General features: G+C 42.4%; 1 protein-coding gene across 2 annotated transcripts in view; it reads right to left on the bottom strand.

Annotated features, from left to right (window-relative positions):
* The window catches only part of Dstyk (dual serine/threonine and tyrosine protein kinase), a 51,461-nt gene extending 24,490 nt beyond the window's left edge, over nucleotides 1-26,971 (bottom strand). Inside the window, exons 1-2 of one of the 2 annotated variants that reach the window (XM_021636404.2) lie at nucleotides 26,517-26,971; nucleotides 8,544-8,932 (exon numbers count right to left, since the gene is read on the bottom strand). In XM_021636404.2, the coding sequence (XP_021492079.1) occupies nucleotides 8,544-8,932; nucleotides 26,517-26,781 (654 nt within the window). In that variant the 5' untranslated portion in view covers nucleotides 26,782-26,971. Of the gene's footprint in view, nucleotides 1-8,543; nucleotides 8,933-25,615; nucleotides 25,674-26,516 lie in introns of those variants that run through there. The other variant, XM_060364271.1, reaches the window with a different exon arrangement.
* Between the last annotated feature and the right edge of the window lie 545 nt (nucleotides 26,972-27,516).

Here is a 27,516-nt window from a genome sequence, read left to right as displayed (position 1 = left end):
AAGGTACACATTTATCTGAAACTGATGTTTGAAGCAATAAGTAAGTATTTTGCTCCTTACTCAAGGAAAATACTCAGGGAATGAGAGAATCCCTTAATTTCATTTGAATCATAATAGGAGAGTTCTCTCATAGAATATATTCTGCACAAAGTCATGAAACCACAGAAGTTTTCTGTTAACCATTAGTTTTTCTGACAAGATTAAGAGAATATGAAAGAAAGGTGTATGCTACTATCAAAGCAGCAGAATAACAGCTCTTTGGCTTTGTTTTCTGTATGAAGGGACAAATGCCTAGCAGGAACCATTGTCACTGAAGAAGGCTGACTGCTTCCTAAGAATAACTGTTCTTGTTGGTAGGGCCTCTGTAGCTCACGGCACACTGCTAAAGCTCAACTATATAAAGGATGATGTCCTAGTTGGTTTTCTTTGTTTTGCTTTTGTCAACCTGAAACAAGCCACACTTATCTAAGAAGAGGGAACAGCACTTGAATCCTTAAGTTTGGGCTGTAGAGTTGGGTGTGCAGAGAAGAGTCAGAGGCAGGCAGATCTCTGTGGTTTCGAGGCCAGCCTGGTCTACAAAGTACATCCAGGATAGCCAAGGCTACACAGAGAGACCCTATCTCCGAAAAAAAAAAAAAAAGCCCAAAATAACAATGACAAGATTGGGCTGTAGGCAAGTTTGTGGGTTATGTTCATAATTAGTGACTGATGTGAGGAGGCTCACCCACCCACTCTGGCTGGTGCCACTCCTGAGCAGGGCCTGGGTGCTGTAATTAAGCAGCCTGAGAAAATCAGGAGGAACAAGCCAGTAAGCAGCACTTCTCCATGGCCTCAGCTTTAGCTCCTCCCTCCAGGTTCCTGCCCTGCATTCCTTCAGTGATGTAGTGGGACCTGAGAATTGCAAACTGAAATAAACCCTTTCTGCCCCAAGTTGTTTTTGGTCATGGTGTTTACCACAGCAGCCGAAACCCTGACTAAGACAGGTGATTATTTTAACTGTGACTCAAACAGCAATCAGCTGTATATTCAGGCTGACGTTGGGAAGTGGCAGAGTCTTGGCTTTATCCACATCCAAAGCCTCAGGTTCATGAAACCACATGGAAAGCAGCATACACTAATCTAGGAATAGTCCCACTCTCGAAGAGCCACTTACACAGTGGAGCCTCTGCCCCTACTGATTTTTTTAAGTCAAAACACTTTAGTCAGAGGCTTCGGGAAGGGTGAGAGAGGTCCACCTGTCTGCTTTCCTCCACAGAACAGATCTTCCAGGTCTCTCTGTTGCTAAGAGCACCCTATGCATCTTTACCTCCAGTTTTTCTCTGTCACCTCTCATGGGCACTTGAAAAGGTTTTTTTGTTTGTTTGTTTTTGTTGTTTTACAGGTTGACTTTGCATCACTTCCACTTTCTTAAACCTTAGCTTTATTTTTTTACTGTGGTTCATATGTTGTATATATGAAAGAATGCAGGTGGCCATGTGCACATGTAGAGGTATAGAGGTCACTTGAGGAAATTGGTTCTCTCCTTCTGCCCTGAGTTCTGGGGAGCAAACTCAGGTCTTCAGGCTCGCTCAACCAGTAGTTTTACCCACTGAGCCATTCCACCTTCCCTTCACTTTTTTGTTTTTTATTTGTTTGTTTATTTGTTTGTTTCTCTGTGTAGCGTTGGATGTCCTGGACCAGCTTTGTAGACCAGGCTGGCCTTGAACTCACAATCTGCCTGCCTCTGCTTCCCTGAGTGCTGGGATAACAGTTGTGTGCTACCTCACACAGCTTGTCCTTCACTTTTGAATGCTAGTTACATATTAAAGAAAATATTGACTCTGGTTTGTACAAATACTCTCTAAAGGAGAGCTTCAAGTAAATGGGTTGCTAGGCCATAAGATGCCTCCTAAGAAACAGTTTTACATGAGGCCACCCCAGAGCTTTGTCCCAGAAGCACAGAGAATGGCTAGAAGTTTATTTCAATAAGAATCTGAAGCTTTATTCTAACTCTTACAAGGCTCACAGACAAAAAGAAAACATATGGAAAAGAGAGAAGATATGACTTAAACTTTTATACACTTCTGTACTATTTACATTCATAAACAACTTCTCTTTCCATTTCATTATAAAAGTAAGTCATAATGAATTATGAAGAATGTTATCTCTAGTGAGGTCGGCTAGAAATAAGCTAGCACAAGGACTCCAGTTTGAAAAAAACATAAGTCTATATTTGTCTGATTATCAAGGAAGAGACAAATGACTGAGAAAATAGAAACTGTTCTTTCCAAAAGAACAGTAAGTGTGTGTGTGTGTGTGTGTGTGTGTGTGTGTGTGTGTGTGTACTTGCTTGAGTAGGTACATGTAAGAGCAGTGCCTGCAAAGACCAGAAGAGGGTGTCAGATCCCCTGGAGCCGGAATTACAAGCAGTTGTGAGCTGCCCAACTTGAAGGTGCTAGGGACTGATTTCAAGTCCTCTCTGCAAGAACAGTATGCACTCTAAGCCACTGAGCCACCTCTCTATCCCAAGGAACTCTTCTAAAAAACCCCAATTTGAGCCAGGAGCCAGGCATAGTGGCACACCCCTTTAATCCTAGCATTTGGGAGGCAGAGGCAGGCAGATCTCTGAGTCTGGAGCCAAGTAACAGAGTAAGTTACAGGACAGCAAGGACAACACAGAGAAACCCTGTCCCAAAAAAAGAAAACAAACAAACAAACAAAAAATCTCCTGATTTATTCATCCAGATGGAGGAAGGAACTGGCTTATTATGTGCCAAACATTGTTGGGTTCTTTATACATTTTGTCTCATTTTAGCATCACGTCTATGCCAAAAGATAGAGATTACTAGGCCCTTCTAACACAGTCACAGAGCTAAGCGGCTACACAGGTCCCCACCCATCTAGCCACAAAGGCTGTGTTTAATCAGTTACTCACAACTCACTATGTATCAGGAATGGTCTGATCTGATGTCAGGGAAGTTCTGAAAGTTAATGAAAACATGATATACCAAGCACAGATCTCACTCTATGCTTAAACAGTACACTAGCTGCAAAGGGAAAACGCCATTATGAAACAAGATAGCATTCTTCAAGAATGGCTGCCGTATCACAAAAGAATCACAGAGAAAATATTTTCAAGAGGCTTAACAATCAAGTTCCTGCCTACAGACAATTCTTTCTGTCTCTTGAGGCTGAAGAAAGAAAGGCTCCCTCCCCACACTAGCTGTTCCTCATGTTCCTCAGAGGGAGACATAATCGAGGTTTTTGAAATGAAAAAGAAAAGAAAAAAAAAAGACGTTACGGTGCAGGATATGATGGTAGCAAAAGGAGACAATGAAAGGGGGAGATTAAGACTTTAAACTGTCAGATAACCCCCAAAAGCTAACTTGGAAGGCCAAAGGCAAATGAATACTGAAGTGTTCTTTTAAGAGCTATCAAGGCCACTATGGTATAAATAAAACTTTATAAATTTTTTTGAAACAGAGTCTCTCTACATAGCCATAAACTCATATTAGACCAAACTGGCTTCAAACACACAGAGGTCCACCTACCTGTGCCTCCCAAATGCTGGGATTAAATGAGTGTGCCACCACACCCATCCCAGGCTTATTTTCTTGAGGCAGGATTTCATATATCCCACGTGGCCCCAAACTCTCTATGTAGCCAAAGACAGCCCTGAACTTCTGATCCTCCTGCCTCTACCTCCTGAGTATTAAAATTACAGGTATGTATCACCATGCCTTATTTATGCTGTTAGGGTGGAGCCCATGGCTTTGTGCATATTAGATAAGTACTCTAGTGTCTTAGTATTACTATTGCTGTATAAGACGTCATAACCAAAAGCAAGTTGGGGAGGAAAGGGCTTATTTGGCTTGCACTTCAACCAACATCACTCTTCATCATTGAAGGAAGACAGGATGAGACCTCAAAACAGGCAGGAACCTGGAAGCAGGAGCTGATGCAGAGGACAAGTGCTGCCTACCTGCTTGCTCCACGAAGCTTGCTCTGCCTGTTTTTTTACAGAGCCCAGGACCACCAGCCCAGGGATGGTACCATCCACAATGGGCTGAGTCCTCCCCCATTAAGAAAATGCTGAACAGGCTTGCCTAGAGTCCAGTCTTACTGAGGCATTTTCTCAATTGAGACTCTCTCTCCTCTAACTTGTGTCAAATTGACATAAAAATTGCTAGGACACCCACTAATCAATTTTGCATTCCTAGCCCCTAGATAAGAATTTTAAAAACCAAAATTCTTGGCTAGAGATTTAGTGATACAATTCATATTTGGCATGTATAAGGCATTGAGTTCAATCCCTAGTACCAAAGAAAACATTCACCTTTAAACCACTGTCTACTTAATATGTGCATTAACCTGTGATAGGTGTTCCTGATTCTCTTGGCATATAGTGTAAGCAGTGTACTGGGGGAAGAGTAAGATTGTTAGGCAAAGAACACAAGCTTACTGTCTCCAAGGTATTTGTGATTTAGTGTTGGTCTGAACTTCCTATATCCTATCTGACAAATCATTTCAGTTTCTCCTTTCTTGCTCCATAAAATAATTCTTTCTTTACTTCAATTACCTCTCTAAAATATCACACTTTACATCTCTGCTTTGGATGGGCTAGCCACCCTTATTTCTTTTCTCTTAGAATAACCATCTGGACCTAATTCCATGCACTGTCTTCTTTTCTACTTCTTACCTACCAACTCTTATCATTTCATCTAGTCTACAGACAATGCAGCATCTAACTAAAGGCACTGTGCTGGCTAGTCTCATGTCAGCTTCACATAAGCTAGAGTCATCTGAAAGGAAGGAGCTTCAGCTAAGGAAATGCCTTCATGAGATTCAGCTGCAGGGTATCTTCTCAATTAGTGGTCAATGTGGGAGGGCCCAGCCCACTCTGAGTAGTGCCATCCCTGGGTTAGTGGTCCTGAGTTCTATAAGAAAGCAGGCTGCAAGAGCCTTGAGAAGCAAGTCAGTAAGAAGCACTCTTCATGGCCAGTCTGTCAGTGCCTGCCTCCAAGTTCCTGCCCTGACTTCCTTCGACGATGAACAGCTATATGGAAGTATAAGCCAAATAAACCTTTTCCTCCCAACTTGCTTTTTGGTCATGGTGTTTCATCACAGCAATAGAAACCCTAACTAAGACAGGTAATATACAGTGTCTGTTTTATTAGGTACCTGAACAAATGCCAATAACTAGCTAGAACCTGAGAGAAGCTAGTCTCTGAGAAACAATCTTAGGAAATTTCAGGGTTACATTTTCATATAATTTTTTGTTCTCTTAAGATGCTTTATGGTGACTGGATTCTGAAAGCATTAACTGCTAAAATATAATAAAAATGAGTATATGTATTAAAAACAGGTTATTCCCACTTAAGACTAATAGGGTTATAAAGAGAAAATTTTGTCACTGTAACTAGCTAATTACAAGTTAATAATAAGACCTTGTTTGGAAGAATTAGTCTTCCTGGGTTCCCTCAAATACCCCACCAGACATTATGATGAGCAACCAACCATGCCAGCTGTTGGCAGGCTAGTTGCCAGGTGACAAGTAAATTTCCCAAATGGCCAGGAAGGACATGGTGGAATAAACTGCTGATGAGGGCAGAACAACACAGTAGCTGTGGTATCTCCTATGTAGAATCCCAATATGTGGGAGGCTGAGCCAGGAGAATTTTAAGTTCCAGGCCAGCTTATACAAAATAAATAACAAGACCTGATGATGGTGATGATGATGGAAGAGGAGAGGAGGACAAAGAGGAGGGAAGAAGAAAAAGGAAGAGGAAGAATAACTTCAGAGCAACTGAAATTATGTAAAAGCCACCTCAGTAAAGGAAGTACTGCTGAGACTGCAGAAATCTTTGCACGTTGAGCAAATTCAATCTTTACAAAAGAGAAACACACACACACACCACTACCACCAGATTGTGAAAGTGTAAGGCAGACAGTTGTTCCATTAGACTTGGGTATATAAAGATGCTAGAAAGTGGGTGGGGGTAGGGAAGGGAAAGTACTTTTGCATATAAAATACTTTGTATGAGGAATTATGAAATGTGCTGCCAACTAGGAAAAATGCCATATTTGAACACTATGTAAGGTCTCATACTAATGGCTTAACAAAGTTCCTCTTATTGAAATATAAACCAGGACTCTCAGTGGATCCAGAATTAACAAGTTGGAAATACTGTGCAGTGTGAGTTGATATAAGTTGGTCTATTATGGAATATGCTGAAAATGGTAAGGTTATGAGGAATTTTAATATATTAGAAGAATGACCATTGTATAAGAGGGCAGGGGGAAATTCTGCTTTGATAGTTTGACAGCTCAAAGGGACATGCATTTCCCCTAATTCAATTTTGGTTTCCTTTAGTTAAATGTTTCCTTTCTTTGTCACCTCCTCTCCAAATCAAAGCATGAACTCATTGATCCTAAATATAACTGGAGCTGAACAAAACTTTTTTCATGGGCATGAACACTCCTCAGGTAGCTCTGCCCTACTCTGAGAATAATCTCTGATTATTCAAAAGATGAAAGCCTGTGGTGAAAGAGGGTAGTCAAATCCACAGTGGCCACAAAGCCTCCAGCAGGCTCTGCATCATAGGAATCTAAACTTAGAATCCCTGGAGTCTGCTCCCAGCTCCACATCAAAACCTGTGGAGAAGAAAAAAAATCTGGAGAAATTGCTTAAGGGAAGCCTCATCGCCACAGGAAAGACCATGAAAAACTAGAGAATTTCAGCCAAGAAAAGGCTGCTCTGGTACTATAATCCCAGTACTGTTTTCAATTATGATGGAAGGGGGTGGTGTGGGGTGTGTGTGTGTGTGTGCGTATGCGTGTGCATGCACACTTATCATCTATCAGCAGCAAGCCATGGGAGCTCTCAGTATAAGATATTAGTAAGATACACTAAGGGAACAACTTGCACTTTCCTTATACTGACTTTGTTAATCAATTCGTGGAAGGAAAGTAAATTAATATAAGCTAAATGCAAGGAGCTGTGGAGGCAGCTCAGTGGGTATGAGCACTTCATGTGAAAGCCACAAGACCTGAGTTCAAATATATAGTATTCCTATAAAGCCAGGCAGAGTGGGGAGGGCTTGTAACCCCAGTGTTGGGAGGCAGAGACAGGTAGATCCCAGGAATTTGCTGGCTGCTAGCCTCACTGGAACAGTAACCTTCACGTTCAGTGAAAGACCCTGTCTCTAAAAATAAGGAGAAAGGACTGGAAAGATGGCAGAGCAAGCAAGTACATTGGTTGCTCTTCCAATGGACCCAGGTTCAAGTCCCAACACCACATAACAGCTAACAATCCTATGTAACTCTACTTTCATGGGATCCAATGCTCTCTTCTAGCCTCTGCAGGCACAGAACATGTGCACAGATATACATGCAGGCAAAATACCAATACACATAAAATAAAAATAGATTTTTAAAAAATAATAAGATGGAGAATGATCGAGGAAGGCACCAACATACACTGCTCTGGCTTACACACACACACCACAATCAATCCATCAACAAAGCCAAGGAAAACCCCAGAAATTTAATCAAAAAGTGCTGGTGGGTAGCTCAGCAGTAGAGTGCCTGAAAACAGCCCACCACTAAAATGGAGGCTGAGAGAAAATAGGGATCGATACATACTCCTCTCCAGCACAGCAAGCTAAAAGAAACATGCAGAGGTGAGAAGACTGCCTACCAAGGGATTCATTCACTGACAGAGACCAAGTATCTCAGAAGAGAGATAGATGGAGAGGTACTAACAAAGAGGCACTCTCCCAAGGTGGCCAGCCAAACTAGCCCATCCCGTGCAGCACACACACCAAAGTGATGAACCCTGAATTCTGAGCATTATCATGCTCTTTTAATACTACCCACTTTCACCCAACCATCACATCCTTCACCAACTCCCATTTCATTCTAGCCATGACAGAGTCCTAGCTTTCTAGCAGCAAAGGAAGGTCAGAAAAAGAGAGGAGGCCTTCTTGTTTGAGATAGGTTGGAGAGGCAATATGATAGCATAGGAGATGACACAACACATGCTTTCTTTGGGAGTTTACATGAAAAAGCCAAGGTATTCTTCAAATGAAAGGGCTGCTTTGTTCCCTTATATTGAATCAGACCTGTGTTCCTTATAAGGTCAGGGAAATGAGCTGCCCCATTCAGTAAATTAACAGCTAGCACTGAGGAGAAAGCAGTAAAAAATTTCACATTGTCTCAGTTCTATTAAGAATATTAATTATTCATCATCTTACTGTCCCTTACTGACCTGTCTCTAACCATCTCTTCTTATTAAAATGAAAAGAGCCTTCTAACTTTGATAACTACTCTGCAAGATCTTGTCAAGATGCAACGACCACATATCCTTTTCCATCTGGTGGAAACAGATGTTCCCCAGGGCCCAGCAGAGGCAGGCATGAAACTGCTACCCCCTGTGCTCACACAGCTTCCTGGATTACAGTCCTCTCAGCCTATGTTCCTTTCACAGCCCAGAATCCATCAGCAGACTACTTTTTCTAAAAAGTCAGAGAAGAAACTGGTGCAGGCATGTAGGAGGGTGGTACCTGTAGCAGAGCGTGACTCATTGTCACCTCAAGTTCAGCTAACACATGAGCAGCGTCCTCACTGTCTTCGTGAACCTCCAAGTCTTCCTCAGGGATGGTCTCCCAGTTGTCCTGGTGTGCAGCCAGCGTGTGTACTAGTTCATACTGACCAGGGAGTGCCAGGCTGACATGAGTCTGAGTCCCATAGGTGAAGCGGAGGCGCCGAAGCTTACAGCTCTTGTCATTGTCCAGCTTGAGGGTGGGAAGCACCCGCACCCCCAACAGCAGGTTCAACAGCTGGCACTTGGCATTACAGTCCTGGCCGAGGATCAATATACAGGGAAGGCAATCCACAGTCTGCTGGAGATACTTCTCTTCCTTAGGTGGGAAGGAAATGCAGCTCAGCTGGCCTGGTTGGGGAGAGTAGAGGAAAAGAAGTAGATACAGAGTGAGGGGAGTAGAGAGAGGCTCACACAGAAACCCGACTAGAATGGCAGAGTCCTAGAGGGAAAGCTCCCAGGAAACTTTTGGTTAAAGGAGGTATTGAGAAAATGCACTACTTAGAAAACATTCTTCAAATGTCAGAGTCACCTGGCCAGCTCATCATGGAAAACAAGGTGACAGTGATCTGACAGTCCCTCCTCTTTCATACAGTGGAGGGACATCTTAAGGAATTTTCAAGGATTCCATCACAAATGCAAGATCACTAATTGGCAATAACTAGGGTCTGAGTCTAAGTAGAAACTATTTTCTAAATATGTCAAAATCAAAACCTTCCTTCTGGGTGGGGGTGGGAGATGGGGGTGACATGGAAGGGCTGGAGTGATGTCTCAGTGGTTAAGAGCACTCACTGACTGCTTTTCCTCAGGACCTAGGTTCAATTCCCAGCACCCACATGGCAGCTCACAATTGTCTGTAACTCCATTTCCAGGGGATCTGATACCCTACACTGATAAATATGCAGGCAAAACACCAATGCATATAAAATAAAAATAAATAAATTTAACTTAAAGAAAAACAACCTTCCTTCTGATAGAAGGCAGAATATTTGGATACGCAGCCCTTTAAAATCCCTGCCCTACACAGTTTTAGCTTATGCTCTTCATTTAAACTTATTTTATTCCTAAATGCTAATACACACAAGGGGTTGGGCACTGAAAACCCCTCCCAGATGGCATGAATTCTAACGTGTTCTGCAGTCATCATCTTGGTAGCTGACCATAGCACCCCATCTGCCAAGTTTTCTCAAGACAATGGATGCTTAATTAAGATCTATACTCCTTAATCAAGTCATTCTCTTTTTACTGATGGCTGGCAAGATCAAAAGTAAGACAAAGGGACAAAACTGCCCAGCAGGATAAAATCTAGACAACTCTAAGAGATGTGATCTCAAAAACAATCTCCTATGAAGATAACACCGTAATCTAAAGGGCTCACTTCTGCAAACAGATTTCAGTACTATTATGAAAATCAAACATCTTGAAACCCTGTCTGAGAAAGAATATGGAATTGATTCCTAGAAATGCTCAAGGAAGAACCTACTACTCTCAAATTGCTTCAGTAACGGGATCTCCCAACATCTAAGATTCAGGAAAGCCAATCTTTGAGCCAAACACACATGTCATAATTGAAGCTTAAGGTAGTTACACTGAGATACTATTTGCCTTGGTCACCTAACAATTTATCTCAAATCATTGTAGGCTGCTTTGTTCCTGAAGCAAGAGGCCTGATGCCGTGAAAAGGTTGTTCTACTTCAGAATGTACCTGCCTCATGCTCTCTTATCTCCCACAAGTGACATCACCAGAAAGGTTCAAGAGGTCTCTCCTCCCTAGATCCCTGTCTGTATTTATTATGGTTTTCTGTTTCGTGTCTATCTATGAGTACAGCACCCTGGCCTCACCACATATATCAGCAACATTATAACAGGAAATCTACTCTCCTGGGAAAGAGATGGGCTCCTCTGAAAATGTAGAGAGCACTTCCTGAGTGCCTGTTTCTGAGCAAGGTATTTAATGAGTACAGAGTCAACAGGCTACTTACAGGTCTAATCTCTGGCCTACACTCTAGAGCAGTTGTCTGTGTAATTACTTAGCAAAGAACAATAGGCAAGTCCTGAGTCCCACATACCTTTGTCCCCTATATACCATAATATATACCATACAGTGCAGAGGTTCTTCTATTACTGTTTCTAAGAATCAAAGCATGAAAAGCCTCCCTATTTCTCTGCATCCTCAGCACCCAACACAATGACTGACAGCACTTGAAAGTTCTACAGTTATTTGCTCTGTGTAAGAATTCATTGGTTGTGAAGAGTTGTCTACAGAACTGCTTTACTACATTTGCAAAGTACAGCATCGTGATAAAGTTTCAAGCAAACCATCATTTCTATAATGCTCCATCTTTACATAGTGAGTAGCTGTGAAGAAAACAGAACTGCAGAATTTGCAAAAAGGATGTCAGCTACCCTGCCTTCACCCTCATTACATGTACCCATCTTCCTCTTTTCCTAGTCCTTCCCAGATTCTCACTTAAGTGACTAAGTGTCTGTTTGCACTTAGACATTCTGTTTTATAAGTAAAACAACTCAACAGTCTTAAGTGAGTTCTATCGCTGCTGCTTCCTCTAGGAGAGTGGGTAACAAAACCAACCAAAGCTTCTTTCAGGACACCTTCTGACACTAACTATCAGCAACAGGAAAGCCAATAAAGCATGCTGCATCAGCCAAAACCACAGAGACACACCCCATTATTCATCTGACCCAAATCATCACCTTCATGTGCTTCATCTCTCCACAAAAATAGTCTGCAGACACAAACTGCTACAGTCAAAGCAGCCAATGCTCATGTACTGGCAAGGCAGCTGAGGTTGAGCCCAGTTCTGCTTCCTATTTCCAGGCACTCTGCCAGGACTCTATGTGCAACCTACTGAGCTAGGAAGGCCTTCATCGTGGGCACTGCTACTCTGGTTTTTCAACGTAACACTATCCAAAGCCCTCTCCTTCTCCATGAAGCATTAGCTTTTTCACTAACATGTCTGTAAGCTTTGCATAAGTGCTTGAAAGAAATGAAGCTGAAAGCAGATGGGGTGATCTTCCTTCTCTGGGTACCTTTGTGACAAGGAGCGCAGTCGGCAATGGGAACAGCTCTGGGGTGATTTTCTGATCCTGGCGGGCTACTGGCCCTTTCTGGTCCTTACACTGCTCATCTATGAACTGAGAGAGTTAGACTATCTTTAACACTCTTTCCAGTTTTAAATTCTAGTTTTAACTGGTCTGGTTGTTGTTACTATTCTGAGACAGGGTCTTTCTATGTAGCCCTGGCTAGATAAGGCTAGCCTAGAACTCAGAGACCCACATGCTTCTGATTTCTAAAAGCATGTGTCACCACGCCTTGCTGTTTTTATTTTTAAATTGTGTGTGAATTTAATTATGAAAGCTCCTCCTGAACTACTGTTAAACACAGATCAAAGGAAACTAGACTAGCCAGGGGCTCTAAGGACCTACAGTGCATTCTTAGCATGTTTTAGAGAAGAGATTAAAAGCTGTGCCTGACATAGGAGGGAGGAAGGCAACCTGCTTCTGAGCTGCAGCAGCTGCCTCTCAGACAGTTACAGGGCTTGTGAGTTAATCGAGTTTTCTTTAGTAATTAATACAGCAGTATCTGCATATGGGCTGCCAGAAGGGAGCAGCGGGCTTTTCAGCTGGTGCACATTAACCCTGCCAACTCTGACTGCAGGAAAATTCAAATCAAATTGTCCTAAGTGCAAACCAAGGCTTTTTCTCTCTGACTTTTCCTCATGGTGGTTGTTCTTAAATACAGAGTTATCTTGACTGAACTTCCTTCTAACAAAAGTTTAGGAGGAAGAAACGCAAACAAAGGAGTAAGCTGTTGTATTTATTTGTTTTAAATAATATTTTTGTTCCCTTTCTATATACTGATCTTTATTTGTCTCATCTCAATGTACTTGATCCTACCAGAAAAGTTTTGTCCTCATTTATAAATTAGGAAATATGATTTAAAAAAAATCAAAAGCAATCCAGGCTTCTCTACTTGTCTAAGGAGCTAAAAAGGCTGTGCAGAGCTATACCTTGGTCTCAGCAGCAAGACGACACAATGCCCCCACCCGATGCCATTATCCAAGCCAGGGCTAAACATACAAAATTTGGTAATTGTAGGACTTCAATTTAAGCTGATACAGCCCCTATGCACGGTGCTCCCAACCATGAGGAATAAAGCACAGGGAGAAAACAAAAGACCTGTCAGGCATGGTGGCTCACACTGTAATCCCAGCACTAGGAGAATGGAGGCAGTAAGGTCAGGAGCCAACTTGGGCTGTAATTAGAAGCTGTATGAAAACAAACAGGGGCTGGAGAGATGGCTCAGTGGTTAAAAGCACTTGCTACTCTTCAGTTCAATTCCCATCCCTCATGTCAGACAACTCACAGTCTATCTCAGAGTCCCTCATATCACAAAACTCACAACAGACAATGCAGACAACTCTAGCTCCAAGAACTCCAGTGCTCTCTTGGCTTCTGCAGGCACTGCCACTCACAGCACACACGGCATGTACATGAATGAAAGTGGGAAGGGTGTCTTTTTCAAAACAGGGTCTAACTATGTAGCTCTGGGTATCCTAGAACTGATTAAGCTAGCCTTGAACTCACAGAAATTTACCTGCATCCCGAGTGATGGGATTAAAGGTGTGTGCCACCACACCTGGCCAGAGAGTAAATAAATAGTAAATAAATAAATAAATAGTAAATAAATAAATAGCTTATAAATAAATAGTTACTTTTGACTCATGCACCTCAAAAACACAGCTGCTTTAAAAATTTCTGAATCCCTTCTCTGAAGAAGCTGTAGGTGCTTTTCTAAGGAGTTCTGAATGTTCCTCCCATCAGCCAGGGTGTATTACTGTTCGGATTTGAAGTTAAGACTCCTAAAAAGAGAAGTAGCATGTCATGTCACTAGTTCCCTGTTGGTATACACTGGATTGTATATGCAGAAAAGGCCAATAGGCTTGGATCCATGCATACTCCCTCTTGCTTGTTTTCCACCCAATCAATAATGTGAGCAAAGGACAAGGGAACAGCAGCCTACAGTACTATCTGGAATAAGTGTAACTCTGGTCTTCACTTTTCTATACTATTGCAACTTACTGGGACCCAGAAAATAGACTGCCAAAAAATATGGCACTTTGGCATGCTGGATACTTTTGAGTTAAACACTGAAAGGCCTTTTAAATAGTCTCTTTCCTGGTTCTTCTGTCTGCCAGTTTTCTACCCTCCTCCAAATTAAGCCATAGAGCTCAGTATTTTCTTCCCTGAGGTGGAAATGGAAATTGGAAAATCTTCCATACCAAGTCAGCCATATAAGCTAGAAAATTCACTCCTTTTCCTTTTTTTAAGACAGGCTCTCAGAGCCAAGAATGGTGGTAAATGTTTTTAATACCAGCACTAGGGAGGCAAAGGCAGGCAGATCTCTATTAGTTCCAGATCTCAGCTGGTCTACAAATCAAGTCCTGGACAACAATGGGCTATCAGTGTAACCCAGGTGGCCTTGAACTCATGACAATCTCCCTGCCTCACCTTGTAGATGCTGGGCTTACTGATGTGAGTCACCATACTTCATTTCTTTTCTCTTGATTTCAGCGGTGTTGCTGCATACTGAGGATATAGAGGTATAGAGAGCTATATAAAAACCCAAGAAACTGAATAGACAGGCCATGCTGGGCCTCCCCACTCTATTAAGTCATACTCCAGCTAGTGTCATTCTACACAACTGTCCCTTCTTCACCAAACCTGAGCACCACAATCATGTTCCCTGGATTTGGGGTCAACAGTTCAGAAGCTCCATGTACATGAAACTCTAATTCAATCCATCACTGTGCTATTGCTACAGGAGACTGGGATATGACCCTTGAGATGAAGAAGCTGTCACTGACAATAACATCAGAGTCAATCAATTCTTAATTAAGCTGATGCCCAAGCACATTCCTTCCTTCTGTTTGTTAGATACAGGGTCTTGTTCTGTAGCTTAGGCCAGCCTCAAACTTACAATCATCCTGCCTCTACCTTCCTACTGCTGAGATTCAAGTGTATGCCACTACAACCACGTTCAGGGTTTTTTTTCTCCTTTCATTCATTCATTCTATCTATCTATCTATCTACCTACCTACCTACCTACCTACCTACCTACCTATATATCTATCTACCTTTCTTTCTTTCTTTCTTTCTTTCTTTCTTGTCTGTGTATCTCATTTTTAACTTAACTTTTATATATAGTATGTGCTTTTATGGCAAACTACCATAAATCCTGTCTAAAAGCAAATGAAATAGAGTCTATAACTGCTGAAAGGAACCATGACAGAAACACACATTTGCAAAATGAGTAGTGATATTTTAATTTAGCTACATGTTCGAAGAGTAGAGGAAAGGATCATCCTAAGTTGAAAAAGAAGTGCTATGCAGTCTTTCTGCTACAAGTTTCAAAGTATTGAACTCTGAAATTACCAGGAGCTTAAAGAAAATTTTCTAGACAAGAAACATATTTATCATTTGTAAAGAACTCTCTGAGCACCCACTAAACATAAGAGACTCTGAATGATACAGGAGACCTGACTTACAGAAACATATTTGGATAGCCTGAGTTTTAGAAGCTTTGGAACTAAGTAGGCCAAAGAACTGTGATGGAAGGGATGGTGTTTGGAGATGAAAAGCATCCAGGCAGCCAATGCTCAAGCTAAAAGCGCAAGCCCAGATGCCAAAAAATGGCTAAAGTTATTCTGTGTGACAGCTTTGGGAAGACCTCCATGTTTTAAAAATCATACAGGTTGTCCTAGACTGGAAAGGGAGGCCTCCCTAGCAGTTGGTACCACCAGGAGCCATGTGAAAAGATGAAGACAAGTGGAAGTGCTGGCACCATCATAGTGCATAGGGAACAGAAACACACCAGACAGCTAGGATGTTACAGATGCAGAAATGGAAGCAGGTCCTTGAAGGAAGCCAAGCATATGCTTCACAGAGGCCTTAGGTTCTGCCAATTGTAAGAAAGCACATTAACCATTAGGAACATTCAAAGTTGAGGACACACCAAAAGGACACTAGAACCAGCTTGAAGGGGGACTCACTAACTAAGCAGGAAAATTTGTACATAAAATTAAAAAAATACTAAAAATTATGAGCCACTCAAAAAATTCTCAAACCCCACTCCACACAGATATAAAGAAAGAAAAGCTCCTCATCAAGCAGAACAGAACCAGATGAAAAAAGAATGAATGATGGCTATGGAAACTACCACTGAGCAAGTGAAAATGTCAGTGGGTGTTAGGTCTAGGGCAGTGGCTCTCAACCTACCTAATGCTGTGACCGGTGGTGACCTTCAACCATAAAATTACTTTGTTTCTACTTATTAACTCTAATTTCGCTACTATTATGAATTGTAATGCAAATATCTGTTTTCCAATGGTCTTAAGAGACTCCTGTGAATGGGTCCTTTAATGCCAAAGGGGTCTCAACCAAAGGTTGAGAACCAATTGTCTAGAAAAAGGAAAGATTTTGAGGAGTGGGCTATCAATGGAATCTAAGAAAAGGTTCCTACAAAAGATTAATCAAGAGTCAAGGGAGAAATAGTGAGGTTAAAGTACAGATACCTAGATGATATCCACTTAACTAGTGACCAAGCTTAGGGTCTCCAGAATGAAAGCAGCAGCACAGGCTCTGTGAGGTAGAGTGTGTCAGGTCAGTTTTCTGAAAATGTTGATGAGCGTTCACAACTGATCCTGGTCATCACAAATGACATGCAGATCCAGATGCAATGTAAGGCCTGTTCTCTAAACTTATCAAAGACATAGATGTCAGGGAAAGGGCAAGAAAACTGCTCCTGAATAAGGGAGTCTGAAGAAGGGTGAAAGTAATGTGTGCTCAAAGGAAATGCCAGGGACATGTGTTGGAACAGCCAATGAGCTCAAATGAGGCTAAGGACTGGATGGCAGTGAATCTGCACTAACTTCCTGATTTGGACAGCTGCATGATAGCATGTGGAATCGTGTCCTTATTTGAGTGAACTGTACGCTGGAGTGTACAGAGATAAGACAACCTGTCTGCATCTTGCTCTTAAAAGGCTCCAAAAAGATAAGACATAATATGGGGGATACCCATCAGCTGGGAAACATTAATGACTGGGAAACTCTAGGAAGCTTTTTTCATGGTTCTGAAAGTGTTTATGCGCCTTTGAAATTATTTCAAAATACTTTCTTTTAATGACCCAAAAAGACATCCAGTAAAAACACAGGCCTAAATCGCAGGAAATAAAGACAGCAAGAGACATATTTAACCCTACAGGAAAAAAAAAATACAGTAACAACAGGACTTGGTATATTTTTAAACAACTTAATAAAGTTCTCTAGCCAGGCATGGTGGCACACACCTTTAATTTACTAGGGAGGCAGAAGTGAGCAGATCACTGTTTGAGACCAGCCTGGTCTACAGAGTGAGTTCCAGGACAGCCAGGGCTTTTACAGAGAAACCCTGTCAATAATAATAATAATAATAATAATAATAATAAAGTTCCTTCCTTGTCAGTATCTTCATTCCTGCCCTCTTGGATCTTCCTTTGGTTTACTGCTCCCTCTTGGGGAAGACAGTGTTTTCAGTGCACTAATCTAAGTAGTTCAGAATGAAATTTAGAATCAAGATCTGTAAGATAAGGCAGCAGTACTCAGACCTACTTATAAGTTCATTAATAAAGAAGCTTGCAGAGAAGCTTGACCTTACAGTTCCCTCAGGAGTACAGGTATCCTTCCTCCCACACTTAGTTTTAGTCTATACTAGTAAGACCACTTTTCTAGGTTAGACTAGTAGGAATTTTCTGTGTCTCCATGGAATCAGCCCCAGAGAGAAGGTCAGTTGTTCTTTCAAGAGAAAGTGAAACTGTTTTCCCTAGAGAAGCCTACTATGCCAAAAACTAAGAATAACCTTTCTCCTATTGGCTATTTTTCTCCATATCCTTCCTGGTACTTACCTACCTTCACAACATTAAAAGCTAAAGTATATTTTACAGAATAGTTCTAAAACAAAAACTCGGAAACAGCTCAGCTATGGTCTCTCTGATCTGAATAGAAAGTTTTCATAGAAACAAATTTTGAAACCTTGCTGCATCTGGTCTGCAAAATTTGGGGGGCAGGGAGAGAAAGACAGAGGACTAGAGGGAGAGAGATGAGAGAAAGAGAGGAGGAGAGGGATGAGCTTTGTCTTGGGAAATTCTCTCCCTACTCTCTGGACTCAAAGGGATAAAAGTCACCAAAATGGAATCAATCTGACATAAATAAGACATTAAAGCTCTTAATCTGATTAACCTAAATTTAGATACTTTATGTCTATTCAAGTAAAGAGATAAAAGGCACTTTTTAAAAAGAAATGTATTTTAAAACTCAAAGGCTTTTATGAATACATAACAAAGACATTCTTCCTCTGAACAATTCTAATACATCAATTAACTAGACATGTGAAAAGCAAAACCATTCTTACCTACTTCCATTTTCCTGCCCAGGGAACAGTGCCCCAGGGAACAGGAGCACAATCCAAAGCAAGCCTGGTCCAAAGATTCCCACAGCCACATGGCTCAGAGCTGAGAAATACACCTAAACCATTCATATTACTCATGAGAGGGCAAAAGTATACTGCATGAGACTGGCAGTTGAGATGGGGGAGAGGGCATGTCAATGCTGTGGCTGGCTTCTCCTGTGAGGAACATTATACACAGGGGACTTATAGAGAAGCCTGATTTATACAGCTCTAAGCAATAGTACAACCACGGCTACACATGTTCTGTCAGGGCTCAAGTTCCAAGACCACCAAAGAACTGAATCTTCAAACCCAGGAAGGGCCTGTCCTGAGACTGAGCATCTCCACAGGGGACCTGTATCACAGAGAAAACAAAACCCACTTTCCTAAAGGCTCTTTCCCCACAAGCAGGGTAACTTCACCTTGGGTCTTGCAACTCTTGTGGCTGGGGAACCCACATCTGCACAGGAGCCTCACAGTCTTCTAAGAAAGGCAGAGATAGATGGGAAGATCGCTAATACATTCTGCCTTGAACCACACAAACATGACACTCATCACTACTCACAAAGTATACAGGTTACCTCAACTCCTTTTCAAAGTGTGTTGTTTCTTTTTGCAGTGATGGAGATGGGATCCTGGGCCCTGCAATCAGGTAATTTCTCTCTACTACTGACCCAACCACCATCCCTCAACTCTTTTTATCAGTGCTATATTTTTAGTAGGTGTGTGTGTGTGTGTATGTGTATGTGTGAACATTTATGCATCATGCACACATCTGTAGAGGTAAAAGGACAACTTACAGGAGGAATTGGTTTTTTTTTCCTTCTACCATATGGATTCTGGGGCTTAAATCCAGGTCTCCAGCCTTCTGTTTGTTTTGTTTTTGAGACAGTGTCTTTCTGAACAGCTGTGGCTGTTCTAAAGCTCTCTCTGTAGACCAAGGCGGCTTCAAACTCAGAGATCCAGCTGCCTTGCCTCCCAAGTGCTGGCATCAAAGGTGTGTACCAACATGTCCCATTTAGATCTTCAGGCTTATTTGCCCTATCCCATCCCCTCAAAGACAGGTGCTGGTTAAGCGGTCAACAAACCCGTAGAAGATTCTTTAAAGCACCTGATGAAATGCTAATCTTCCTTTCTATGTGCAATCTGAAATGACTAATCCCAGGGCCCTGGGAAAACAGATTACAGAGAAATGCTGAGTGCATGAACATTAGGGACCTAACTTCCCATGTATTGTCGGCACTCCAGTCTAGTTGGTATTGCAGGAAAATAATTCTTTGGGACATAAAAATAATTATTTTGGGTAGGACACGAACTTTAACTTCAACCCAGCCAGGTACAGTGGTTTATGTCTATAGCCCCAGAATCTCAGGAGACTGAAGTAGGATCACACTTAGGAGTTTAAGACCACCCAAGCAAGCAACAGAATGAGAATCTACTTCAGAAACAAACAAACAACAAGGAACACTGGAAACAGTCTCTGAAAAATAGGAACTGATGGGTCTGTCCTAACAGCTGGTGCCGCACCCGTACGCAGTCCTGCTCTCTCCATTACTGCTGCCATAGCTGAGAAAGTAGAAGCAAAAGAAGAGAAACTGAGGAGCCTAGTAATGACATGGTAGTGTTAGGGTTTTTTAGTAATTCTCTTTTGCTAACATATAAAAAGTTCAATAAAAGTTGAACCTGTAATGAGGGGGTGGGGGGTGCTCAAGCCTAACTAACCATCTACCAAAAGCACATTTTTTAAAGGATCCAAGTAGTAAAATATAGGTGAGTCTACAAAAATCCAAATCTCTTAGTATGTGGAAATGTTCTTCTCAAATGAAAATTAAATTGTACTTGATTTCATAACATCATTCATATTTCTGAAATGGAAATAATTTAATAGATATTTGTCCACTGTATGCAAAGCAATTCCATATGTACTACTGCAACTGGGGACAGACATAAAAACAGTCTCCCTCCTTAGGCACTCAAAATCTAGTCGGCAGAGGAAGATGAGCATACTATAGCTATCATGCAAACAAGGGAAGCAAGACCCAGGATCTGTAGGAATTAAGCAGTAAACATAGAGTGAAACTTCTATTTTCCTTTACCTCAATAACACATTTTTGAGTTTTATTTTTAAAAGATAGTTTTGTTGTTTTACAGTGCTAAGGCTCAATTCTGGGGTCTTGCACATTCTAAGCAAGTGCTCTTATTGCTGAGCAACATTCTCAGCCCCAAAAAGACTGCTTATAAAGTGCATTTACCACAGAAAGAGTCATTGTTCTCTTAGTCTACTGAAACAGAACATGGGAGAGAGCGAGTTCACAAACAAAATTAATAACCACACTAGATTTTAATCTAAATGCATGGTTTCTTTTTAAAGCATTTATTTAATTTTAATTTCTGTATATGCATGATTTGCCTGTATGTATGCATGTATGTATTATGTACATTACCATATGTGTGCACAACTTGAGGAGGCCAGAAGAGAGCATCATATTTTTTGGAACTGAAGTTGCAGAAAAGTGTGAGTCACTACCATGTGGGTGTGAGAAATCAAACCTGGGTGCTCTGAAAGAGCAGCCAGTGCTCTTCACTGCTTTAAGCCATCTCTCCAGCACCAAAATACATATTTTCTTTACAAACTACTTGCAGATGCTCAGCATGTTCGTTCGAACCTACGAATGCTCAACCATATGGCTGCCTGCATGAGACCTGCACAAGACCACAAGACCACACTAGTCAACATATCAACTGGGAAAAGGTTCACAAAACCCCAGCCTCACTGCTGAGGGAAAAATCAGTTTCTTCAGAGACAAACTAGATAGGTAGCCCAAGCCTAAGTGGTCAGCCCTAAACCCATAAACATACATGCAACACTAGTTGGATCAGGTAAGTTTTGTGTGTGAATGTGTAGTGCCTAGAAAAGGAGGAAATATATTTGGATTTGAGAAGAGGGTGTGGGGAAAGCATAACAGAATTGGAAGGAGAGGGAAGGGTTGACATAAGTATAGTATACTCACACATGAAATTATTTTTAAAATATGGTTCATGGATTTTTAAAATTAAAATAGTGTATCCAACACAATCTTAGAAGATTTTTAAAAATAAAAAAAAAATCTGGGCATTTCAAGTCCATAATCTAAGCACTCAGGAAGTTGAGACATAGTAAGTACTTTGCCTCAACAAACAAAACCCATGGCTGAAGAGCAACCCAACCAAAATGAAATAAGTACCAATAACTTGGAATTCTAGGTGGACCTGTAACTCACTATGTAGCCCAGACAGGCCTCTAACTTGTAGTGATCCTCCTGCCTCGTGAGTACTGAGATTATAGACATGCCTATAATCCCAGGACTAAGGTTGCAGAGGCAGAGGCACCAAGCAAATTTGAATCCAGTCTGGGCTACACAATGAGACACAATTCCTCAAAAACAACAGAATTACTTAAAACTAAAACACAGTAAGTGATAATGAAAACCCTTAAGCAGCGTGACACTTAAAGGCAATGTACACCACAGCTTAAAGACAATAATGTTTTCCTTTTAGGAGCAGCCATAATTTTATAACCTTTGAAATAGTAGGCTTCCCTGTGCCATGGGAAACAGGTTTTCTCAGGCAAGAAAGATTAGGGCGGTAGAAGACAGACTAAAAAGGAAAGGGTGCAGAAAGGTATTATGCTCAGAGAGGCCATTTCCTCCCAAGCTTCAGATCAGCAAAGAGGGTCCCTAAAGTTCTGAGCCTCAGGGATTAGGAATGGATGAGAGGCCTGAGGAAGGCATGCTATATCATCAATGAATGAGGTAAAGTCTCCCACTGCAGTAAAGTATGGTTCTAAATTAGGACTCATTTGTAACAGTCTCTGGGAGGAGTGTTTGTCTATTTCCAGGCCAGGTCAGAAAAGCACAAGGAGACACAGAAGCAGAACTGGACCTGAAGCCTGGAGACCTGGGTCCTGAAACTCTCTGTAGTCCAGGTTGGCCTCTTAAGTCACAAAGATCCTCTTGCCTCAGCCTCCTGGAGTGCTGGGGTCACAGGCACAGCACCATCACTGGCTAAATTCTGTGATAAACATTTCAGTGTTAGTGCCTTGCTTCTAAAATTCTGGCAACCCATTTATACAAAAGAGTGACAAAAAGAGGCCAAAGAATGCTGAGAAACATGTTTATCAGATAACAAGAAGCAACTAGCTATAAAATCTGAGAATTAAAATTCATTTTAAAAGGCCAAAATCAGGATGGTATGATGGTGCACACCATAAAATCCCAGCACTCGGGAAGCAGAGGCATGTGGATCTCTGTGAGTTAAGAGGCCAGCCTGGACTACAGAGAGTTTTAGGACAGCCAGAATTACATAGTGAGACCATGTCTTGAATAGATGAATAGACAGACAGACAGACAGATAGATAGACAGACAAGACAGGTAGACAGGCAGGCAGGCCAATAACCTAGGCATGATACCTTCCTGTTTTCCTTTCAGCTTTATGTGTTACATATGTATAAATTTACAAGAGATTATACCTCTGCAGAGGCTCAAGTTCAGGCCTCCAACTTCTTTTTGTCCATCACCCAACATATACAAATAGGTGCTCTGTAATAATGACAATTATAATTAGTTTTTCTTAAGAGAAAAGTGTAGGCCAAAAGTAGTGCTGACCACCTGTAATCTCTACAGGTGGAGGTGTGGAGGTGACGGGAGATGGGAGGTGAAGCAGAGTTAAAGGTTTGAGGCCAGCCTGAGCTACATTTTGAAACTCTGTTGAAAGGAAAAGGACAGAGAGAAGAAGGAGAGAGGTGGAAGGACTGAAGACATCCACTTACCAAACAAGGCCAATTTCTTTACTTGACCTTTTAACCCCCATATGTAGCATGCTGACCGGCACATCCCAGGCACTCACATGTCTATTTAATAAAGGCTAATGTGGGGCCGGCTGTGTACCTGTAATCCTACCATTAAGATGCAGAGGCAGAGGGATCACTTGAACAGAGGAGCTAAAGACAGCCCAGACTAACACAACGAGACTGTATCTGAAGCAAAAGGCAGCTGCTGCTGACTAGCACCTTACCAGGGCTGCTCTAAGCCTGTGCAGTATTAACTCCAGCAATCCTAGAGGTAAGGATGATGACAACTCCCATCTCCAGATGAGGAAGCTGTGACACAACGTCGTTATGATCAGTTAAGACCAAAAGGAGGCAACACAAACAACAGCATTTCAACCAGACATATGTTAGTCATTCCATATACTTAAATTGGAGGTTTAAGACAAACTGCAATAGTTAGGACCTCCACTGGATCATAAAATAAGACAAATACTTTTCCTTCTTCTATTTTATAAAACTCTACCCTGCCACTCCTAAAAGGGTTCAAAGCCTGCTAAATGCTGTGGTAGGAGAAGAAAAATAACAAAACAAAAAACTCAACAGATGGAGGGGTCTCTCCCCCAAGGCTACATGAAATGACTTGGACAACAAAGGGAGAACTGAATCAGTGTACCTTCTTTAATGGTCCAGTTTGTACAAGCAAAAACTACTTTCAAAAATACATTTAAAAAGTTCTACTTAATCTATACCACTGCCATCACGACCACTACACAGTCCAAGCTGACCTGGAACTCACAATCCTGCTCAGCCTCCTGAGCACTGGGGTTGCTAGCATATGCTGCCATGCCTAATTCCATCTACTCTTTCTTTGTCCTTTCTTTCTTTTGATGGGGGAAGAGCTGTGTGCAACAGGGTTTTGCTAAGTAACCCTGGCTGGCCTGGAACTCCCTATAGAGCTCAGGCTGGCTGTGAACTTAACAGATCTTTCTAACTGCCTCCAGGGCTGGAATTACAGGCACATGACACCCAGCCTGGCCTTCCATCTACATTTATACATTGACTTGAGTAAATATAAAACTATAAAAAATAAGAGAGGAGTTTGGAGTTCTTCCCAGTTCTCTGTGGTTGAAAGTAAAATTTTTAAAAAATGCTTTATATTATGACAAATGATATGAGATGTAACATTATAAATTGCTTTATTGTGGTTGCCATCTTTTTGGTCTGACTTCAAATTATACTTAGTCCCTGATCTTCAGTTGCTCAAACATCACACTGCTTTAAGCAGAGAAAGACTTGTCAGGTTAAGAACTGAGCGCCCCTTCCCTTCACGTTCTGAGTCCCTATTAATCAGAAACCAACACTCACAAAAGAAAGTTGAGACAGCCTCCAATGACTTTGACCTTGTCAAAAAGTTACAGCCAGCCACAAAGAGCTAATTGTCCTTTAACGGCTGGCTCTACTTTCTAACACCTTTACCAAAATAACTGGAATGAAAGCATCTTTCAACTAGGTACAGGAAGAGATACTTAAAACTCTGGTGCAGCCTCACCCCCAAACCTAAAACCCTCCTTGATGACTGGGAAGCATGGTGTGGAGCAAAATCAAATTGTTCCCTATCCTCTCATCTGTGTCCTCCTGGATTTTAGAGAGATGGGCACATTCCAAAGAGTGAAAAAGTTTAAATATGCAAAAATTAGATCACGATGCAGTCAACCAGAAAAGCCAATTAAGCAAAATACAAAGGTGTTTTTGTATGTCTTAGGTTTGCCATTAAAGAAAACTAAAACCAACCAAGATGCTTGAAATTTTGAAAATCTCCATCGTTCTATGTTAAATATATTCTGAATTGTTTTTTTTAATGAGTAACTTTGAAACAGTCATTTTAAAGTAAGAGCAGAAAACAGAAGGCTCTAAAGTAGAGCTTCTTCTGATGGAAGAAGTTGCTGCAAAGCACTCTTAGGGCATATCCTCTGGGCCATCTAAAAGTACAGGCCACCTCACTAGCGGCTCTCTGATGGCCTCATAGGTCAGTTCCTCCAGTTCACCCCTAGAGAGCAAGTCTCTGGATGTGTCAAAAACACAACTTCAGAAAAGGTAGTGCTCTTTCTCTCCTGAGGTATAATCAGATCTTTTGCCTGTCGATGATGGCACACACCTTTAATTGCAGCACTCAGAAGGCAGGGCCAACTGGATCTCTGTGTGTTAAAGGCCAGCCTGGTCTACAGAGTGAGTTCCAGGCCAGGCACCGCTACACAGAGAAACCTCGTCTCAAAAAATAAATAAATAAATAAATAAAACTTTTAAAAATACGGTGTGTGTGTGTGTTGGCCAATGTGTGGAGGTCAGAGGACAACTTTTAAGAGTAGGTTCTCTCCTGATCAACTCAGGGCATCATCAGTTTTGGTGGCAGGTACATTTACCATCTGAGCCATCTTGCTGGCCCAAAATAAGGGCTTTTTAAATTGCTACCCTCGGCAATTAAACAGTATCAATGAGGGCCCTATCAAAACTTACCAGCACATCTTTAACTCCACCCCTCTGGAGTCTCAGACAAATTTAAAATATTAAACATGCACCTAAGTATAGAGTCCAACTAATAAGTTCACCCTAAGTCCAAATTTGTCGCCAGCATCTAAATCATATTTCTGAAAGTATTAATAAAACACCTGTATCATATCCCAGCATCTTTGACTGACAAATTAGACTCTTATTTCACACTTACCACGGTTACACAATGAGAATCCATGAGACAGAGGATACGGCATTTTTAATACACGCCTGGGGTTATTTCAATCTCCACTGCAACTTGAGAATCACTACTTTAAAACCAAGGACATATCTGATGTTATGTTACCCAGCCCCCCAACCCTGGACGCCTATCTATATGGAACCACTGTGGTTTCTCCCTTCCATCAACTTCCTAAGGAAACACAGCAGTTAAACCCTTCAGTTCCCCCCCCACCAACTGCAGTAATCTAAAAGTAATCAAGAAGGATCAAAGATCTTGCAGTATTTAAGATAATTTGGGACCTCTGACACATCCCAGAAAAAAAAAAAAAAATCAAGAAGGGCAAGTTCTTCAAGGGATCAGAGCGCCCCGCCCCACCCCCAACAATAACAAATAAGCCATCCTTAACTCCTTCACCATCAGCAGAAGTAACGTCCCTCATCAATTAACTGCTGGCACCCATTACATATCCATTTTCTTTGGCAACTCCGAATCCTATTTAGAGGACACCTTCACAGGAATGATTCTTGATTGGATTGCAAGCACTTTACACACCCAAACCCCGCGCGCCGGCACACATCCCAGTGCAGACCAAAGGCGCCCAGGACTCCACCAACACACAGCTAATGCCTAACTGGGAGGACTCGGAGGACTCCGTCCCCAAACTGAGAACCTCCAACTCAAAGCAACTTTCCCACTCTCTTTACTCTTTTTGGATACTGCCTCTAGGTCCCGAGCCCTGGCCACCTCTCCCCAAGGGTATCCTCCCCTTCATCTCAGATCCCCGAGGCCCAGGCCCCGCGGCCCACTCCCACTAGCCGCCTCCTCCTGGGTTGTTTTTGCTGACAGGGGTGCCACCCTCCAATTTTCCTCTCTCCTTCGGGCCTGTCCTTACCCGCTGGCAGCGGGGCTTCGGCGACGTCGCCGGCAGGGCCAAGCTCTGCCGCGCCACCGCCCGCGGGGGAGGAGGGACAACTGTGGCTGTGGGAGCACTTAATGTCGCGGAAGAACTTCTGGGTCTCCCGCAGGTTCTGCCGCAGCCGTTCCAGGTACCGGCGGTAGCGGCCGAAGCCCCGGCACAGCTCGCGGATCATTCCGCCGCCTCCCGGCCCGGGGCCCGAAACGGACTCGCCGGCCCACTGCAGCCCGTCGGCCTCCATCGCTCAGCCCGCTGTCTGCGCGGCTTGCTGCGCCGCTGGCCCGACCCCCTCTTCCCGCCCCCTAGCGCTGGAGGAAAGCGGAATCCGCCTTCCCGACGCCCCTGCCAGGGCCTCCAGCCTCCGCCACTGCCCCGGCAGAAGAGCTAGGGCGCCCGGCGCTAGCCAGAACCTTTCTCCGCTTCTCCAAGGAGCGAGGGAAGAGCTCACCGAGGCACCGTCGCTGCGCGGGCTCCTGGGACTTGTAGTCTATGCTGCGTAGAATGCCACAACGCCCACGGGGAAACGCGGGAGCAAGTGGATCCGACTGATCCTGTGCTTACACTCGCTTTGTTTAAAATATGTTCTTGCTCTGTACACAAGTCCTTAAGAGAAGGCGTGCGGATTCCGAACGCCGGCAGAAATGGGGTACCTCAAATCTAGGCGAAAGATTTTAATAGTAGAAGGAGGAAATAGGACTGAGGCCAGAACATCTCTGTGGTTACCCCAAATGGACACACGGATACTAGAGAATTGATTGAAAATACCCTGGGAACAGTGAAAACTCTGTGTTAGTTTACTTTTTTTTTTTTTTTCCAACTCTAGATATGGAAAGGGGGGTTGTGAAATGGAGGGTGAGACCTAAAAGAAAGGGCAGTTGGTTTCTTGTAGAGCCGGCTGGGTAAGGAGAAGTTGAGGTCTGTAAGCCTTCTTTAAGCTGATTATCTTAACTAGGCTTCTGCCAGCGTGCCAAACTTC

This window comes from Meriones unguiculatus, chromosome 11 (assembly GCF_030254825.1).
Source record: "Meriones unguiculatus strain TT.TT164.6M chromosome 11, Bangor_MerUng_6.1, whole genome shotgun sequence".
Lineage (NCBI taxonomy): Eukaryota > Metazoa > Chordata > Mammalia > Rodentia > Muridae > Meriones > Meriones unguiculatus.
The sequence above is the reverse complement of the archived record's forward strand: the minus strand, read 5'-3'. Positions and strand labels throughout refer to the sequence as shown.